This window comes from Diadema antillarum, unplaced genomic scaffold (genome assembly GCF_040938485.1).
Source record: "Diadema antillarum isolate AM-2024a unplaced genomic scaffold, OU_Dant_1.0 seq00000369_RagTag, whole genome shotgun sequence".
Lineage (NCBI taxonomy): Eukaryota > Metazoa > Echinodermata > Echinoidea > Diadematoida > Diadematidae > Diadema > Diadema antillarum.
Genome location: NW_027271370.1, coordinates 1426072 through 1446675, shown reverse-complemented (window position 1 = coordinate 1446675; position 20604 = coordinate 1426072). Strand labels below are relative to the sequence as shown.

At 36.7% G+C, this 20604-nt stretch overlaps 1 protein-coding gene across 1 annotated transcript in view; it reads left to right on the top strand.

Annotated features, from left to right (window-relative positions):
* The first annotated feature begins 8274 nt into the window (after window positions 1-8274).
* The window catches only part of LOC139731398 (dynein intermediate chain 2, ciliary), a 29419-nt gene continuing 17089 nt past the window's right edge, over window positions 8275-20604 (top strand). The window contains exons 1-7 of the mRNA XM_071642287.1: window positions 8275-8367; window positions 12550-12633; window positions 13499-13552; window positions 15683-15730; window positions 16211-16291; window positions 17220-17346; window positions 18080-18109. Of these exons, the coding sequence (XP_071498388.1) occupies window positions 8338-8367; window positions 12550-12633; window positions 13499-13552; window positions 15683-15730; window positions 16211-16291; window positions 17220-17346; window positions 18080-18109 (454 nt within the window). The 5' untranslated portion in view covers window positions 8275-8337. The remainder of the gene's footprint in view (window positions 8368-12549; window positions 12634-13498; window positions 13553-15682; window positions 15731-16210; window positions 16292-17219; window positions 17347-18079; window positions 18110-20604) is intronic.

The following is a 20604-nucleotide window of genomic DNA, read 5'->3' as shown; positions in this document are numbered from 1 at the left end:
ATATGTTTGACCGGTAATCCATAAAGTAAACCATTACAAAAGTCAAGGTGGCACATGACAAAAGCATGAACTAGTTGTTCTGCGGTGTGTTTGTCAATGAACTCGCGAATTTTCCCAATTTTATAAAGTGCGAATGAAGCAGAGCGACATTTTTGCGACACAAAATTTTCCATGAGTAATTTATCATCCAATATCACACCCAAATTTCTGCAAGTGTGTGCTGCATGGATTGCAGTACCGTCAAAATCAAGAGACTGTATAGATTCTACTGCTCGAAAACGCGAAGAGATATGGAGAAATTCTGTTTTGGCGCTGTTCAACTTCAGCCCATTGAGTACTGACCATTCCTTATATATATATATATATATATATATATATATATATATATATATATATATATTGTATTTGTTATGCTTCGTATCGCTGAATTTACTGTAAATCTTTTTTATCATTATTATTGAACGATTAAAATGAAATGAATTGAAGTGAAGTGAATTGATCATATAATCAAGAAACAGTTGGGATTTGTGATTAGCACAACGGAATTTGAATGAAAATTTCCTTGCGAAACATTCAAGTACTTGAGGTATTTCTTAAAATGAAGCTCCTGGTTGAAAATTCGATAGTGCAAACATTGAGGATTAAAATTTTTTCTACATCTTTGCGCCCCTCTTCCTAATAAATGTAATTTAATCGGCCGCTAACCACACATTTGCTTCTGCTAGAGTGAGCTTTGATGCTTGATTTTTCCAACTTTCCGTGAGATCTAGGTTGTTAATAATGTACATGATTTTGTTTTATATTTTTGGGTGTTATTTTCTGATATGTGGATTTGTAATCAAATTAGGTTGTTTTTACATAGGGTAACGTTTTGTACTTTGAGTTTGCACTAATTAAGATTTCAGGGTGTCATTTTCCAATATTTGTAATCGATTTAGATCAGTTTCACATACGGGATAACGTTGGGTGTTGGGGTTTGAATTAATTACGCTAGTATTTCGGGGTGTCATTTTCCGAAATTTATAATCGATTTATGTGGTTTTCTCATAGGATAGCGCTGTGTCTTGCAGTTTGCGTCGAGTTTGCATTAATCAGTATTTCGGGATGTCATTTTGTAATCGATATTACTTGGTTTTTACAAAGGATAGACCCTAGGATAGCGTTGTGTCTTGGAGCATCCTAGCAGGGAGATATGGGTGAGACCTTCCTGCTTGGAGTTTGCGTGGAGTTTGCATTAATTAGTAGGTCGGCCATCAATGATCGATCATTACAGTCCGTATTTCTGCGCTTCATTCTGTTTTACATTTTCTGAATTTTGAAAGCAAACTAAAATCTAAACGACATCTGTTTGGTCAAAAATATGAATTTGATGATTTTTCAATAAAATGGCTTTTTTCGAGTTTTTGTTGACTGTTGAGGTGAGATGTGTGATATACTGAAGTAAACGTGACGTTAGTCATTCTTCAATACGATTTTTTTTTTGTTTCAAACAATATTTTATTTCGATTTCATCATCCATCATTGATTACAATTCAATATTTAATTGTGTTGCTTGCAGCGTGACATTTCAAACGTATATCAAAATATTACAAAATAATTCTTAGGACTGTCATTGTGTCAATTTCCGATTGTTCTACTACTAGTATACAATACATAGTAACTGCTTCACAAATATAATCATCCCCGCAATAATTATGAAATCAATTGTTGTTAATGCCTAATGGGTCAGCAAAACCAAAATGTATGTACAATACACATTACAAAATATACCCATTGACTGCGTCCGTATACTCGTCACAGCAGTGATTATGAGATAATGAAATCAATATTGTTAAGGGGTCAAACACAAGGTCTGCATACCTATGTATCAGGTGTCAACAAAAAGCCTACATACCTATGTACACACAATACAATATACAAACATTTTACAAATCTACATGATCAATGTCTGTACATAATTCATACCTATAAACATTACCCCTTCATCGCTCACCTGTATAACCTCAACAACACTTCCCCCTCTAAATAGGCATACTCCAGGTATACCTCACTCCAGCACAGATACACACACATATTTGCACACACACACACACACACACACACACACACACACACGCCCACAAACATCGAACCTGTTCACCAAACACTCAACAACAAAAAGCACAAAAAAGGTATCAAATAGATGTGCATTATCCCGTGTCATTAATTGATTCCATTTCCTGCTGTGCAAGGCCAGCGTACCTCGTTTCATTGCTAATTTCCTTTCTTCTTCTCTACTTTCTAACATTCTTTCTCTAATTTCTCTTATCAAAGGGGGCCTGCTCTTTTCCTTCGAAAATACAAATATCATCCATTTTATCAATAATATCAAATGGTTTATGAGTTGTCCTTTTCCAATATCCTGCGTTTTAATACCAACATGAACAGACTGCCAATCTAACTTTTGCATCTGGGGTAAAACAAAAACTTCACTACACAATTTCCAAATCTGATTGACTTTCCTACAATGAAAAAACAAATGTTCATAAGTCTCAACCTCAGAATAACAAAATGTACATTGGTTATCTCCTACAAAACCAAAAGAAAATAACTTAGCTTTTGTATATATTAAACCATACAACATTTTATATTGAAATTCACGCAGCTTACAATCAAGAGTAGACTTCCGAGGCCTTAGAAAAATCGATCTAATATCTATTTCCTCGAAATTATATAAACCAACTAAATTATTATATGCTGATGATGTTTCAATTCCATCCCTCATCAATGCTTTATAAATAAGTTTTGATGTTATATCCTGTATATTTTTATTCTGCAAATATAATTCAATTTTCAGTTGAGTATCCTCCATATTCATTTCTCGTTTTAATGTACCCTTCCATGATGACGGTAAAGCTAAAAATATTTCAAACATTTTTCCAATCATTTCTTCACTAAATCCTAATCTTAAAAACTCCCTTCTCCCTTTAAAGTCCCCATTTACATCTACCAAATGATGAACTTTATATACATTCCTGAGAAATAACTCTTTATCAAATATTGTATGTCCATCAATCAAAATAAATTTATTATTAAAAATTACCTCATTCCTTATTGAATCCTCTTTCAGAATCAAACTTCTACTTCCCATCCAAACCTGCAACATATCATTATAAAATTCTGGTAAAATTAGCCTCAACAACCCTAAAAATTGCCTTACTATAAAAAATCAAAATACCTCCCACCGACTTCCACTTCATACTATGATCCCCAGAAATCAAACGCTTAATCCACATAATTCTTTGTGCTTTAACAAACACTCGAAAATTAATGAACTTGAATCCTCCCCTATCATAATCTAAATACAAAATATTCCTTTTTATTTTATCTCTACCCCTCCAAATAAAATCAAACACCACCTTATCTAACTCCTCGAATACCCAATCAGGTGTTACCATGAGTGAAGAGATATAAATCAACTTTGGTAAAACAAAAACCTTTACTAATTGAACTTTCCCCATCAGCGTTAAATCTCTCTGTTTCCACCATGATAATAATCTCTTTATCTTACTCAAAATCTCCTTATAATTCATAACTTCTTTAACATCAGGGTTCAAAGAAAAATATATTCCTAATATTTTTACCACCTGTTCTACTCTACCAAACGGCAACACACAATCCTCCCTCGGAATACCTAATAACAACACACACGTTTTATCATTATTAACTTTTAAACCCGAAATTTGATAAAATACATCAAATAATCTTTTAACCTCCTCAACAGAATATCGATCCTGAAGAAATAAAGTAACATCATCAGCATACAGAATTTGTTTAATTTCAACACTATCAACCATTAACCCATGAATATTAGAATTCTTCCTTATTGCCTGTGCCAAAATTTCAATACACATAATGAATAAATACGGGGATAAAGGATCTCCTTGCCTTACCCCCTTCTGTATCGGGAAATAACCAGTAGACTCCTTACCATCTATAACACAACTACAGCTATTCAAATACAGTATTTCAACCCAATTACATAACATTGATCCAAAACCAAATATATTCAAAACTTTCTGCAAAAATGTATGACGGATCGAATCAAAAGCTTTCTCAAAATCAATAGCAAACATATAACCAGGTAAACCACAGCTCGATGTATAAAAGATCATATCATCAATCAGTCGAATAGCCTCTCCAATATTTCTTCCTTCTATATATCCAACTTGATCAACATTAATTATTTCATGCAAAACATGCTTAATACGGTTTGACAAAACTTTCGCAAGTATCTTATAATCTACATTCAATAATGAAATAGGTCTGTAATTCTTTATATATAAAGGATCTTTTCCTTCCTTATGAATCAAAGTAATTACACCTTGTTTTTGAGAAGCAGACAATTCTCTTCTGTTATATGCCTCATTAAAACTGTCCAACACCACATCCCCTATCACTGGTCAGAATGTAATATAAAATTCTACACTTAATCCATCATTTCCTGGAGATTTATTTAACTTCATCTGATTCAAAATAATTTCACATTCTCTTTTAGAAATATACCCCTCACAGGATTGAATAGAATCCCTACTTGATGTTGGCAGATCTTGAAAAAAATATCTACTATCACCAGATATAAAATCAAAATTCTCAGAATAAAGGTTACTATAAAACCTTTTTATTTCTCTAATTATTTCCTTAGAATCACAAACTACCTCATCATTAACCCGTACACTTTTAACAATCATTTTCCTCTTATTAAATTCCATTATCTGTTTAAAATAAGATGAGTCACCTTCTCCACCTTCATACCACGAAGCCCTTGAACGAATTTTTATCCCTTCATTTACATAATCAAAGCATTTTTTCAACTCTTTCTTTTTATCTTCCAACAACGTGATTCTATCACTATCTGATCTCAAAAATACATCATTTTCTAAAAACTCAATTTCTTCCTCAATTCTCTGAATTTTTTTCCTTACGTTGTTTGGCCAAATTTGTAGAATATTTCCTAGTAAAATTACAAATTTTCATTTTCAAAAAATCCCACAAAACCCTTTTATCTTCTATCTTATTCCGAAATTCTCCCAATATTTTTATTATTTCATCTTTCATTTTACTGACATTTATATTCGCTATCTTTACACAAACTGTTATTAAATTTCCAATATGACGCCTTAAAACATCTATCATTTTCCTTATCATCATTAGGTTTATTCAAAAGTTGCAAAAAAAAAATGCGGAATGATCTGGCGCAATAGAAGTTAATATCTTGCATTCCTTTACAATATCATGCAACTCACTCGAAATAAACCAATAATCAAGTCTACGATGGATTTACTTGATCGATATCTGTTTCGAGAGGGCTAGAGTGGCCTGGGAAGAGCCAGGTCCAGGTGCTGTAATTCACCCTAATTTTCACCGCTAGCGGTTTGTATTAGTTTGCAATAATTAGTAATTTGCGTTAGTTTGCATTAATCAGTAGTTTGCATTGAGTTTGCATTAGTTTGCGTCAGTTTGCATCAGTTTGCATTAGTTTGCATCAGTTTGCATTAGTTTGCATTAGTTTGCGTCAATTAGTAGGACCGCTCCTATCCTACTCCACAGAACTCTGCAGAGTTCTGTGTCCTACTCTGGCCCGAATTCACGAAGGTGGTACAAATGAAACCATGAAAAAAACATCGATGAAATGATTATTTTGTAACTAAATGAACATTTCGTTAACGAAACGGTCATTTTGTCGACGAAATGACCAATTTCGTAACGAAATATTTCGTTGACACAATCATGTGCTCCATGGTTATTGTCCATGGTTTAAACCAAAGAGTATAGAAGCTACAACATAGCATGGTTTAAACCATGGTTTCATTTGTACCACCTTCGTGAATTCGGGCCATAAGAAGTCTGTGGTTTTGTCCTGCAGCATGCAGACAGGTGCCTTCGGCAAAGCCATGGAAGGCGGCGCGGCGGCATGCATGTCTCATCATACACACACTTGACACTGTAACTATGTTAGGCCTACACTCCGATGAGTGAGTATCAGTTTCATGAGCAGCAGCAAAATAAGTTGACCGAAATCCAAAGGAGAAACTCTCTCGAAATCTCGTCGGAGACGACCAAGTCTGTTCGTTCGTACCCTTGTTCCGTGTATGCCGCGAAATCATGCATGCCCTCTATAGAATAGGGCTTTGATATTAATAAATTGCTTTGACAAAAAATAAAAAATAAAAATGTTCAAGTATGCACCCTTTCTCAATCACATTAATCTGAGAGTGCAGGACTTCGCTGTTCCTTTCAACATTTTTGGCAGTAATGAATTTAATGTGTAGAGAACAGGACAAACGAAAAAAAAAATCATCAAAAAATTGTATGTTTTAACTGTGAAAATGCTAAACACGCAAAAACACGTATTAGCCATAAAATCACATAATCTGGAAAGATGTCACATTCAGGTACATAACCTGGCGAACAAAATTATGCACATTTAATGTGCGCAAGATATGTTTAATTGTTCACTTTTTGTAAGATGCTTTATTTCTCTTTTTTTTCAGTCCAGGGCTATACAGATGACAAAAGGATTTGAAGAAAAGCTGAAAGGATATATTCCGTAACAGTACCAGAAAGTTCCGTAATGGATTTCAACAACTCCTCTGAAATATAGACCTGAACTTATTGTTCAAGAACCACATAGGTCCCGGTGCTGAGAAAGCAGCGGAAGCTTGAGAGATGCCAAAAAGCATGCAGTCCAAGTCACAGTGAGCTTTCGACGCGCTCATGGCGCTTCGCAAAATATATACGGATGTACAATGATTATAAACATGGCGTAGGCCTACCCACGAACGGTGGAGCATTTGATGAACAAAGATTAGAAATATCTGTAAAGCTTGTAAGGTTGAATACACGTTTTAAGTTTTTATTTTAACTTTGTCTGCGATGGATGCAGAAATTTGATGAAGAGACTTTGAGAGATCTTTCCAAAGTTTGAGACCTATTGCACTATACATTGTGTAGACTGTAACCAAAGTGCTAGATCACTCCAGCGCCATCAATTCCTATATGAGTGCTTAAAATTTGTTACACGAAATAATTATGTTCATCTTCCTTTCTTTTTTTTTTTTTTTTTTTTAGTGTATGGAACTTTCACGAATTTCGCGAGGAGCCAAGAATCGCGAAATTGCACGCGAAAGTTGTTTTTTTTTCCTAAGGCAATTAATGAATGCCAATGTCAAGTCGCGTAAGTTCTGATGCAGAAAGGCAGTCTGCTCCAATTCTCGAAAATGTCATACAACAAATGTTTCGGGTTCTACAGTACCACATATTTCGGGTTGGCTTGCACAATCAGTACAATAAGAACACTAATAGATTATATAGCACAATGTATAAAATAGTGAAAGTGTCTCTTCCTATACCTCCCTGGTGAAAGTGATTTTGAAGGAGATTTCATTGTCTGTACCGGTAGCCAATAAAGAGACCCAGCCGGCGCAACGTTTTCAAAAGTGTGCGTGTCGGTGGGCGGGGGGGGGGGGGGGGGGTGGGGGCAGTTTATATTTCTGGTGCCACTATAAGCCGGGGTTTCTTCAGCTGAAAGCACTTATATTAGCTTAGGCAAAAGATTAACCACATTCTATTTTTTTTTTTCTGGTTAAATTTCCCGGGCATAAAAAGCGGAGGTGGGGGGGGGGGGGGGGGGGGAGTGGGACATAGTGGCTACACCCTGTATTCTTTTGTAGGATCTATTGTGAAAAAAAAGAAAAAAAAAGACGTGGGGAGGCCCCCTCCCCCCGGTTCCGCCGGCCCTAAGACCAGCGATATTAAAATCCCTCATTTTTCTTTATCTTATAAAGTATGTTAAAAGGCCAGATCTAACCAATTTGAGGTAGGTCTACGAATAGTAACACAGTATATGCGAACTTTTTCTTCCCTCAAACCGTTATTTTGTTGTTGTTGTTGTTATTATTATTATTTGTTGTTAACCACGAGGAAATGGAACAGTCTTCCTCAGAGTGTAACTCCCAAATTAATTGCTGTCTTAGGTTATTTTCCCCTAACTGAGTCCACCCTCTGCGCTTGGGGTCTTTTGGAGGAACACTACCAAGTATTACCAAGGACTCCGGAGGTACCATAGGCGAGCTTGCCTATCAAGGCTATAGTACCTCCTTGCTATTACAGTTTGCACTACAATTTGTACCAATGGACAGACTCGTTCGCCAATGCACGATTTAGTCTGAATTTTCAGACTAATCGAAACACATAGATGCGCATGCGTAGTTTCCTTAACAACAAGCAGCGGAACCGACTGTGTGTTCGTCGACCGTGAATATTGGCAAGCGAGTAGAATTGTCAATTTCAAAAGGAATGCCAGCGAAAGCATCAAAGATCAAAGGGGTAAGGTTTAAAAATGTAGTTAAGCCATCACTCCTCAAATATTACAATTCATAGATTCTGAAAATCTAAGGATGAACTAGATCTATGTCCTTGGTTACTACTGCCCCTGGTGCTGGTAGCATTGCATTGGGTAGTGTAGTACTGCGTACAGTACTACTGCTAGTGCCAGTGGCGTCGCGTCGGCCAGTTTGCAGGACCGCGACCGTGCTGAGCTAGCTGAGTCTGAGATACCGTGTAGCCGTATGCGTTAGAGCTAGATAGCAACCACGGTAGGCCCTACTCGTCGTACCCTTCATAGGGCCTAGTATAATCATGATAATGATGATGGGGGGCCTCTCATCAGCGCTGTACACACCGCCGCATGCCCTTTTGGCAAACTAATTTTGGATAAATCTTCTGCTCTGATTCTCATCACAACATATCGAATCAATGCTTTAATGAAATTTCCCTGGATAATGTTTTTCTTAATTAATCTTGATTCGGGTATTTACAAAAATAACAACTGCTAGGCCTACCAGCAGCCAATCACGGAGAGCGCAAATCGCTCTGAAAAGAGCGTAAATTACGCTTGCCGATAGCAACCATTAAAATATCAATCCGATTTGCGATAAGGTCCGTGATTCGGCTGTCGACGATTGCATATTTTGTTTACGTGTGTTGTCTTTGCTCTGTGCGGTGAGAAGTGTGGTATTCATACGGGGGTTTAAATTACGGGGATTTCGGGGGTGTCCCCCGATAGCGATAATAATGTAGTTCTAGATCCTGATGATGCTAGTCTAGACTAGCCGTTAAAATTTACCCGAATTTACGACGTATACACACGTTTTTAGGAGTTGATGATAGTCCGTAGCCGTGTAGACAACAAAAAAACTAGAGAAATTTAGGTGAGACTACAATACTCATAGTACAAAGCAATCACTGCTGTATCTAATTGCTGGTGCTAGCTTACAGTAGAGCTTACGCACTGTGTGGGTGCGCTTGACAGCCCACCATGTTGACTCTATGCATGCACTACGCATCATCCACACACAACAGCTTGTGTGTACTTGTGGCAGTGGTAGCGCGTATTGAGTCTACAAAACGCGCATGTTTACTAGTACAGTGTAGAGTATGTATAGCAGATGAGCGCGTACAAATGTAATTGTGTCGATCATGACAATACGTGTACACGCGCTGCCTTGCCAAACTAGTGTAGTGTGATTGATCGTGAATGACTTGTGTCGAAAAGAGATGAAGGAAGGAGGATGTCAGCTGTGATGACGTCATCAAGTTTAAAGTAGTTCCATCAAAATCGGCTCGATTTACTCGAGTTATCTTGATTTAGAGCAGTTTTCCTCTGAAATCACTCAATTTTCATAAAAATTGTGTTTGGAGGCCCCAGACGACGGGAAAGACAAATTTCAGCCCTTCGAGCTGAAATTCATCTCTAAGGGAGAGCCGCCGGAGGCGGGGCCGAAGGCCTTGCCTTCGGCGGCTCTTATACGCACCAATATGCTAATTTAGCCGGTATTCTGAAATTTCCCCCTTGATTCTTACACTGTATGTCCCGTTGTCATACTGGCGTTGATCTTTGCCTCCAATAGTCCAATGACAATGTCTGCAATTAGCATGCTGCATGTCTCTATCTGTCTAACGTTATAGGCATAATTAGACCAATCTGTATTATGTGTAGATCTATCTGATATTTCTGGCAATTTTATTCAGGTGTTAAGCCTTAAACACCCTAATAAAATTGCCAGAAATTTAATTATGGTTGGGTATGCCACATGTAGCCACCCTAACGTTCAACCAGTGATTGTAATATTACAACTGTTTACTGGAAATTGGCTAGAAATGTACTCACATCATGGAGAAAACTCTACAGATTCCGATGCTGTCCTCAAAATTAAAATTCGAGGTCACCTTACAAGAATATCGCCACAAATCGCGCGCGGTGTCAGTTTTTTCTCGCTCATTTTTGGTATGCCAGATATCGCCACCCCTAAACTTTTACCGGGATTTTGATGTGAGAAAACAATCAAATTTACCTGATTTTCGCCTCACGAAGATTGAAAATACGGCAGGTTCAGATCCCGATCTCGCACATTCATTTTGGATTCCACCTATGGAGATAGTGTCGTCTAATTGTATTGACGCATTCCATGGCATAGAATAGATGAAAATTTAAGAAAACTGGCTAAATGCCACATTGAAAACTTCAGAAAATCACAAATTTGAGCAATTTTATGCCTGTTTCCACCTTGTTTCTTAATGGCAAATCAAACCAATGCATGTTCTCTGCGTACTGCGCCTATCTTACCGCACACTTTTGTCTTTGCTTTGCGTACAAACAGCAAATTTATATCCGCTATGGCGATATGGGGCATGGTGGCGAGATGTGGTTTACCTACCATACTAGGTATTTTAGCCGTAGTGCAAGGCACAATGTGTTCGATATGCGCAGAATAGTATTGAACTGTGCGTTTTTAAAACCAAAGATAATTCAGTGACAAATACACTCGCTTAATGTAAATGTATTAGATTCTATAGAATCTACATACTTCTGAAGAAGAAAATGATACTAAATTGTACCATAGATATGCAACGATATTTAACAAGAAATGCTCTAGATAAGCAAGAATATGTCACTGGTCAACAATGATGCAGGGGGTATGACGAGTGACCTATCCGCTGGGCTGTGCAGTAGTCTCTATTTGAATTCCAGCAGTGTTGGTAGATCATTTCAAGCCACTTCATGCATGTGCAAGCCAGTGCTGTAGTGGACATGAGTACATTCTAACCTAAAGATTGATACCAAGCCATGCTCATGTGCATGATTTAAGGGTCTAAGACAGCTTTTCCATTCTTAATGGATGTGCTGATGCTTTCTCAACAGAGCGCAGCACCCAGACCCACAGTACAGCTGGTTTGTGGGAAGACCATTCTTGCCTAGCAGTAAGAAAACTATTACAGGTGGAGATTCTCATGACATAGAAATGGGTCATGAGGACCAGTTCATGTAGATGAATTTCGTGTTTTCTTCAAGGGCCAAAAAATAGTGTGCCTGGTAATGTAAAAAAAAAAAAAAAAAAAAAAAAAAAAAAAAAAATGTCAATGCAGCAACTCAAAAAAGATGCTAATGGACCTGAAACACAACTTTTTGATATTTTCATATTTTCAGTGTATAGTAAAAATAAATGAGGTGGCAGCCTAAATCAAATGCATGCAAGAACAAGAAACTCTTTTTTCCCCTCTTTACTTGGCCTCTATAGAACTGTTACAGTTAAAGACGCATAGTCCCGGTAGTGTAGAGGGCGCTGTTGATGATACTGCCAATCACCGTTAGCATTGATATGAAGATTGGCGAAGTTGAGCTGTCATCAAGAGTAAAGCGTGTAAGTGTTGCTAGGTAACGTTGCCTTCGTTGTCTTCTCAGCGCATCACGCAGTCTGTAGTAATGCCAGGGTTCGTGCATATGGGCTTCTTATTATGACATCACAAAAGAAGTTTGCTAAAGCTGTCATCCCCCTCAGCCGAATCATGAGCCGAACTGTGATAGGACCACTGGCTACAGTGGATCGGACTTCTTTGGACTCGGGGGGAAATGGGTCACAGCGTAAGTGCTATAGAGGAGTCGATAGCGTAGGTCTCTATAGGAAACTTGCGCCGTGCGCCCACGTACGCATTTGACTAAACCACCGGGACCATGTGCCTTTAACACTCATCTTCTCAGTCTGAAAGCTTCAGCTTGTCTCTTCATAGGACATTACAGTGGCTAGTCTTCAAAATGTCTGTGTCGAGAATTTCAGTGAAAAGTGTTGTCTTTGCAAACTATTACTGAATTTTTAATGGAATTGAACTGAACTTAGCAGTAGAAGTGATATGAACATATGAATGACTATGTTTGTTGGAGAAAATATTACCAGTTTATGAACTTGTTAAGACTTGCCATCATAATAAACCTGACGAAAGGGGCTAAGACTAGCTTGAGTCTAGAGCAAAAATGTATGTGTAGACTCTGGAAACCAGAAAGAAAGACTTGCACTTGCAGACAGATTATAGCTAGAGAAAATCTATGATTGTAAGTCAGATTCTTCTGGTTTATAACCACAATCATCAGGCAAAAAGTTAGGATGAGCACAGTGTGTGCATACATTTATAGGATTTGTGTGTTACTCTTGCTTTTTTCTTGGACACTTCAAGGGCTCTGTCCAAGGCGGCAGCCAGGCAGGAGGACCTAGCACCCTCAAAGTCAACAAGGCCAGAGCTCCCGCCAAAGGAAAGAAGGTACAGTGTATAGTAACATGTTTATCAAATTATAGTACAAGCAAATTATATCTAATCCTTGGGATTCATTATGATCCCCCCCCCCCCCCTCTCCACACACACACATACTGCAGTACATTTTCATTCAATATGTAAATCAGACTATCCGGTCCTTTTCTCTGTTTTTACAAACTTTATCAGCAGCATTTGGACTCACTATGGCATAAATTCTTTATTCTGAAAGACTTTTTACTCTATAGAGTTCTATTCTTTTCTCTTTTCTACTTTCTTATCAACTACTTGAAACTTGTATGTTTCCACACTTATTTTCACAAGTAGAAGTCTGTGTTACCAACTACCATCTGCTATTTCCTACCCCTTGTCTTTTCTTTATGTAGCTGGACAACACATCTTGATCTTCTTTTACAACAAAACTGCACTTTAAATCCAGCATAGTACATCTTATAATTAATACAGTAGCAGAAAGAGATGAATCTCAATGTCAGTTTCTCAGTGAAGTTTGTGTCCTCCCTAATCATCCTCCAGGGATTGTTCCATACACCATTCAAAATAGCTTGCAGTAGACATGATATACTTTTGACTGTATGTGAATAATCTGCTACTTCTGCTGAAAGAAAATCTCTCTGCCTTCTTCTTCCTATACAGTATATACCTATTGAATTGTTATACTATTTTGAAGAAGCTTTCTTTAAAGTTTCAAATGTTGATTTAAAACAGTGAAAGCTTTCACATTCCCATGTATATATTAGATGATGTAATACTGACATTTCCATATGACTCTCCGGTTGAATTGTACTCAAAATCAACCCCTTATCAAGCAGGCTTTTCTGATGCATTTTTTTTTTTTTTTACTTTTCTATGGCAGGATGATGATGATGCTACCGAGGCTGGTGAACATGGAGGTGAAGAGTGGATGCAGGTATTATTGTTTTCTCTGTTGTTTCTGATTCCTTTTAGCCCTGCGTGACTAGTTATGTGATACTTATTTATCTAGACTTGGAATTTGTCAACACTGACAAATTAGGTGATCCGATCTGTTCGGAAATCAATGATATGAGTCCTGATCCAAATAAGCATAACCATACAGGTTTCATCGGTGTTGAGGGGACATTGGCCGTGTGATGTTTGGATTCTCATTTAGAAAAGGGAGTCAGACCTGCCATCTTTGGTACAGAATTCCGTATACACTAACGAAGATACAGAATGAAGTATATTTGACCTTTGACCCCACTTTGCACACTCAAGATGGCGTCTGAGCAAAAAGTGGTTATTTTATGAAATGATCCTTGTAACATGGTCTTTGCGTGTGCAAAATATGGGAAAGATAGGTCATGTATATACCAAGATACAGGATGAACCATTTATGACCTTTGACCCTAATTTACATACCGAAGATGGTGTCCGATCAAGTAGTTGTTATTTTATGAAATAATGTACGTGACATGAACTAAGCATGTGCAAATAATGGGGGTGATAAGGGCTGTTTTTCCTGAGTTATTGCAAAGAAAGTTGCAGAAAGAAAGAAATATCTCAGTACATCGAAGATAAGCTTTAACTTCAACCAAGTTTTATGACGTGATGTCGACGTCATATGAAAGTATTGAGGTTACATTAGCGATAGCCCAAAGTCTCAGCTACAACATGTTAAAATCTGGGAGAAATTCAACAAAGCATAAGTGAGCTAGTGCTCGATAAAGACAATCATGTCAATTTTCACATCTAGAAAAATTCCCTCCCATAGAGATAACACGTCATAACGAAGATGAAGAAAGAAGTACATATGACCTTTGACCCCACTTTGCACAGACAAGATGGCATCTGAGCAAAAAGTGGTTATTATGTGAAATGATCCTTGTAACATGGTCTTTACGTGTGCAAAATATGGGAAAGACAGGATATGTATTCACCAAGATACAGGATGAAACATTTATGACATTTGACCCTAATTTACATACCCAAGATGGCGTCTAATGAAGTAGTTGTTATTTTATGAAATAATGTACGTGACATGAACTAATACATATTTAATAAAAGCAGTAATTGCAAGTTTATGTAACTTGTTGACAGAAATATAAGATTTACTTTGTTTTTCTAACATAGGATCAACAGCAGTCCTCAGTGCAGAATTCAAAGCTAGTCAACTTTTGGTTCATAGTTAGCATGATACAAGATTTTGCACTGGTAGAAATGGCAGTTGAAAATGCAATCTCAGATTTGTTTTCTTCTTTTTTTCATCTTTGTTTTCTTCTTTTTTTCATCTTTGTTTTCTTCTTTTTTTCATCTTTGTTTTCTTAAACTAGCCAATGAGAGCAGCTGCTCCTATTGTTTCATAATTAGCAAATTTACTCACCAAAATTATTACTGATCCCAGCACATGTACAGAGACTCCAACCCAAAGTACCTTCTGATCTGGAGATTCTCCCGCCTGAAACCCCTAGCAAACGGGAGACTCAAAGTTGATGTGTGCGAAGCGCGAAATTCCCAGGGTTCCAGATGCTCTCTGGTGCTATCTAAGACTTATTTTTTCAACATACGATAAAAATATGTAAGAAATTCTTCCCAACGGGAGACAAAGAGCCAGGGCAGGAGAAATTAAATCTCAAACGGGAGAACGGGAGATTTTGCAAAAATGGGTTTTCGGCGGGAGATCTTGGAGTCTCTGCATGTATCCTTGCACAGAAAATCAGTTGAAGCCGTATTTGATATAATGCAAGTGATTATACACTGAACATGAGTTGAAAATGCTTCCTGTGTCACCTGTCTGAAAATAGTGAAATGTAGTTCTTCACAAAGTTCAGTTTTGAATTTATTGCAGGGTGGCCCACATTTGGTGGTGTTTTTCAGCTTAAACTTTTTTATCATCAGGCTATCTTGGATATTTTGTCATTTCATTTTGATCCAGCATTACATAGAGTTTTCAGAGATCAGCCCAACTCCACCAGCACAACACAAACATGTTTTAAGTTCAGTGAACTGTATGCATGGCCGTGATGTGTGTAGTGTTTCATATGCGATCATGTATTAAGGTTTTTTTCTTACTTCCATGCAGGCAAAGACTCTCATCAAGCCAGATGACCAGTTAGAGTTATCTGAGCAGGTAAGCACAGACCCTCTCAAACTTCTAAATCTCCAATCTTGATAAAAATATAGTTTGCTTCAAAATCAGAGTCAAAGCTGATTTAATAGGCACTCATACATTATGCAACTATATTTTTCAAAATGGTTTACAGCGAGTCTTTTTTTTTTCTGGATAAATTTCATCTGATTCATCTTTTTTCTGGAAGCATCTATTTTTCCAACTAATTTTCATAGAAAATTCTGCCTAATGAGGGAATCTCTTGAAACTACACTACATTAAATTTCCTAGTGATGTAAATCTATCCTTTTGTATGTGTTTTTTTTTTTTTTTTTGTACCAGATGCAGTTAAGATCTTAAATGATTCAAAACTACTGTGTGTGTCTCTTTGAATTTGCAAAAGAGGTGTACTTAGAAAATTGCAGATGTGTATGTATCATTGCAAATGGCATTAGATACTTGTTGTAAATGATAACCTTTCCTTCGATTTTTCCTTTGCAGGAATTGAAGGAGGAATTCACCAGAATCCTCACTGCCAACAACCCACATGCACCACAGAACATTGTCAGATACAGTTTCAAGGTAAGGAGATAAGTATAAGCTGAATCAGCTCTGTTGTTGTTTTTTTTTTTACAACATTGAGTGATAATATACAACAGACCCAAATGGGTAAATTTCAGAGTTACAAATTGATACTGCCAAATTCGAAGTAGTACAGCTATCCAAAGGCACATTTGATGAAAATGCAACATAGATGACCCAGGGGGCTGATCATGATGCAACATTTCTTTGACATGAATAGAAAAAGAAGATCTTAGCATACTTAAAAAACATGTATATATATTATTTTCTTTTTTTGTATTGTTATGTATCTCATACAAATGACATTTCTTCGGTACATGCAATCGCATACATGTACATGTCACAGTAATCAATAGCAGTTCTGCATTACAGGCGCTTACATACTGTGTCAAACCACATACAAAAGGCCTGTTTTACAGTTCCAGCTCATCATCTACATTGTAGGAAGATTTCTCAAGGGCTGCTTACCTTAGATACTCATCAAAACGGTCCCTAAATAACTTTATGTCATGAAGTGCACAGATACTATAGCAACATGTGTGAAAATAAGTTGTGTTTCTGGTCAGCTTTATATGTTTGTATAATCTTGTAGAGCTACTAATAAAAGGTTATATTGTGATTAACATTGATTTATCCTGGCAGCACAGACACTTGATTATGTCACTGAAAAGAAGGATTTATTAATTGATTAATTAATTAATTTATTTATTTATTTATCTATTTATTATTATTATTATTTTTTTTTGCTGCATATGCAGCCAACATCCAAACTACGATTTCAAAACTTATTGACCTATCGCATGATTATCTATTAATTGCTAAACTGTGGTGGAAAGAAAGAAAAAACACATTGAAATCAAACCTCTAACTTTCCCTTCAAAATTGGGTACAAAGTTCATTCCATGTACAATGTACTCCTATATTTCAGGACTGTACCTTCAAGCAAACCTCTCATGTGGACCAGCTGGCTATCCACTTCTCCCTGGATGGTAACATGATTCACAAGGACTCTGATGAGGCAAGACGACAGCAGCAGAGGCATGGAGCCTCTGAAGGTAACTCATATTAACATATCAAACTATATATAATACCTATTAAACACATGGAATGCACAGAACACAGCACTTTTGTTTAGAGTGTGTGTGATTATTTTCATGCATGTGTGCCAAGGAGGTAAGGAGGATCATTTGTTAGGCTATCAAATTGTCCATCTATTCATATGTCATATGTCTAGCTACAGTATTTAGCTCACTTGAACTGAGGACCCACATCACAGATGTGGCATCAAGCATCCTGTGACAGAAATTGTATTGTCTAGAAATTCTGCCAATGAAAATTTATATTTGTGTGTTTTTTTAGGAAATTGTCCAGCTGGTTTCATCCATTCTAGTCACTAAGAGATAAATCACTTTCGACTGTGTTGTAGGAAGGAAAAACTATTACTCACATAACGTACACAAAGAGCGGTGTACTCATTGCATCACCTGTTTGCATAATTTAGCATTTTAAAGTTTTTCAAATGCTTTTAACTAGTGCCATGAATAAACATTAGATTACATTTTTATATGCATGCATGTGTTTTCAAATATTATTTGGACTGTTATTTCTATCTCAGTTAAGCTAAACAAATGACAGCAAATTATCAATTGGTGAAATTTGTCCAAATTAATTCATTGCATTATGATGATGTTTTGCATGTACAATAAAATTGTTTCAGGTAGTACATAAAGACCAATTTCAAAATTTTTGGATTCCCTCTGTTTTCTTTCCAATCTAACACTCCAATAGTAGGTGTATTCTTCAAACGCTGGAGTGGCGGTAGGTGAACACCAACGTCATTCACATCAAATGTTTTGTACTATATTGCTAGTGATTATGCATATAGCATCCCTCAGTATCCCCTTGTATTACTCATTTAATATGTGGCATTCCAGGGTGGTCTGCAGCAAGCACAATACAGTGAAATCATTCTATAGATTTAAAGTGTCTTACACAGCATGGACATGACATGTTAGAAATGCAGTATGCATTATTCTGCCGTGTGTTTTATTTTGAACAGGAGCTTGCTTCACATATCCAAAACTGGCTTCCAAAAGGAAACTGAATATGTCCTCGAGATTCAAAGCAGCAAATATACTCGGAGTATATTAAAAGAGAATCTTTCTATGAATTCAGAGGAGAATACAACTTTCTATTTTCCTTTTTGAGGGCATCAGGTCATAGAATATATCAGATTTTTGATAGAAATGCTTTAAAGTAAAACAAAATTATCTAGCAGATTAAGAACTTTCTGTCTCTAAAACAAAAGAGAGAGAAAAAAAAAATGTACTCAGTGTGTCCTGCTGGCATGGGAAACGTTTGTGGACCACCCAGTTTTGTGCATTGTGCATGTATTGTCTCCAACATTTCATCTTCAATATTGAAGGTAGTGGCTGCTTTCTTCATATATGTCATGGTTCCATTACATGAGCAAGTGAACAAACCAGGAGCCATTAACGCAACTGTAAGATATGAACCAATGTATAGAATCATATCAGTAAAATCTGGACAAAGCTTCACTAAAATTCAGTGATCACAGTTAAGTGAGTGTGATTCTGACAAAAATAAAAAACAGAAAAGAAAGATGTAAGGAATGAGTAGGCTGATAATGGCATATCTGTACAACACAATCCCTGTGCACATGAGCTGCATTGCTTGCTCCATCATTTTTTAATCAACCAGATGTCCACATATACAGAAACATTACAACTGTCTGCTGAATGTTAATGTACATACATGTGTAATAATGCCCATTTGAAAACTTGTACTCCATGTTTCAGTGATCAATGGCATTGTGGGTTGTAGTACTTGTATACATCCACCGTTAATAGTACCTAGTGCTATTTGTCAGTATTGTGCAAACATAATATTTTTCTAAATCAGTTTTACGATGAGGTACCACATATGTTGAATTATAACATGGTGACACCCGAAAGTTTGTGTCAGACCCTGCAACGCCCTGGTAAGAGGAGAAGTTGTCATTATTTACATCCTGTTAGCAAGTAACTTTGCATAGTACATGGTACACCAGTAGTGTGAAAGGTGGCAAAATGTGAGGATGTATTGCCATTTCAGTGCTGGAACACAGACTAGTCCTGTGGGAATCTGTTGAATATACAAGTATTTCCTCATTACCACTCTCATGTCTTCCATGTTTCAAAATTGTACTCACAATGGGTTACTCATTTTCATCACTTAAAATAACTTCTTTATTATGTAAAATGATTGTCTGTTTTCCTACCCTCTTCTGTTGGTGCCACAGTCTCATCTGTTTGGAATGATGGGGTTACCAAACATTGTAGAAGCATTGACATTCTAGTATCAACGTCTTGTTTCTTGTTGTTTTTCTCATTTTCACAACAGGGATAAGTCACAATACCAGCATTCTAATATCATAAGCTGTCAAGCTTTTAGAGGATTAGACATTTTCTTTGCAAGATACTGTAGCATGTCTCAAACAAACAAGATCCATATGGCAAAACAACAATGTGTCATGTCGCTGTGCAGTATGATAGGATGTACATTATAAATTTCTCAAGGCAGTGGCAGATGTAGGAAATATAACTAATGAGTTATTTGATACAAGCCTCTTCATGATTGTGTAACGAGAAACTAGTTCAAGGTTCCAAAGAAAAGCTAATCAAGATTACTCTGATATTTAAAGCATCTGACATTTCATGATATTTGTCAATATTATTATTATATTTTAGTTTTGTTTTTGTTTTTTTGCTGGTTTTTTTTTTTTTTTTTTGGGCTTATCATAGCTCAAATTGGTGCTGTCAGTTTTATTTTAGATAATTTTGTTCATGTGACAAATCCCATCTTTAGATCGCCCCTTTCACTGAGTTCAGGTTAAGCTGCAACAAAGGGCATTTCCCCCCCCCCCCCCCCCCCCCCTCTTTGAGACGGCTGTTTTTAAAGATAAAAGTTACAACTGTTTTCTGTAATGAAAATCATGCAAAGAAGTGGGCATTATTGATCAGGAATGTGTCAATATACCATTTATCATGCTGTCTCATGGATTACTCTTACAGCATCATAATCATGTGACTGAGTTGTCTTGCACATTATTCTTCATATCCTTGTACACACAAAATGACAAAAACATGTTATTTTCCCTTTATTTTTCAGTGTGGATAGTGAATATATTGATTTCTTTGACATATGTAAGATGCCTAACATAAAGTGCTGACACTGAGCAGCCATGAACAATTACAAGTCAAATAAACATTAAAGTTAATGGCATGTCAAATATAAAACAATTGGAAGTACAA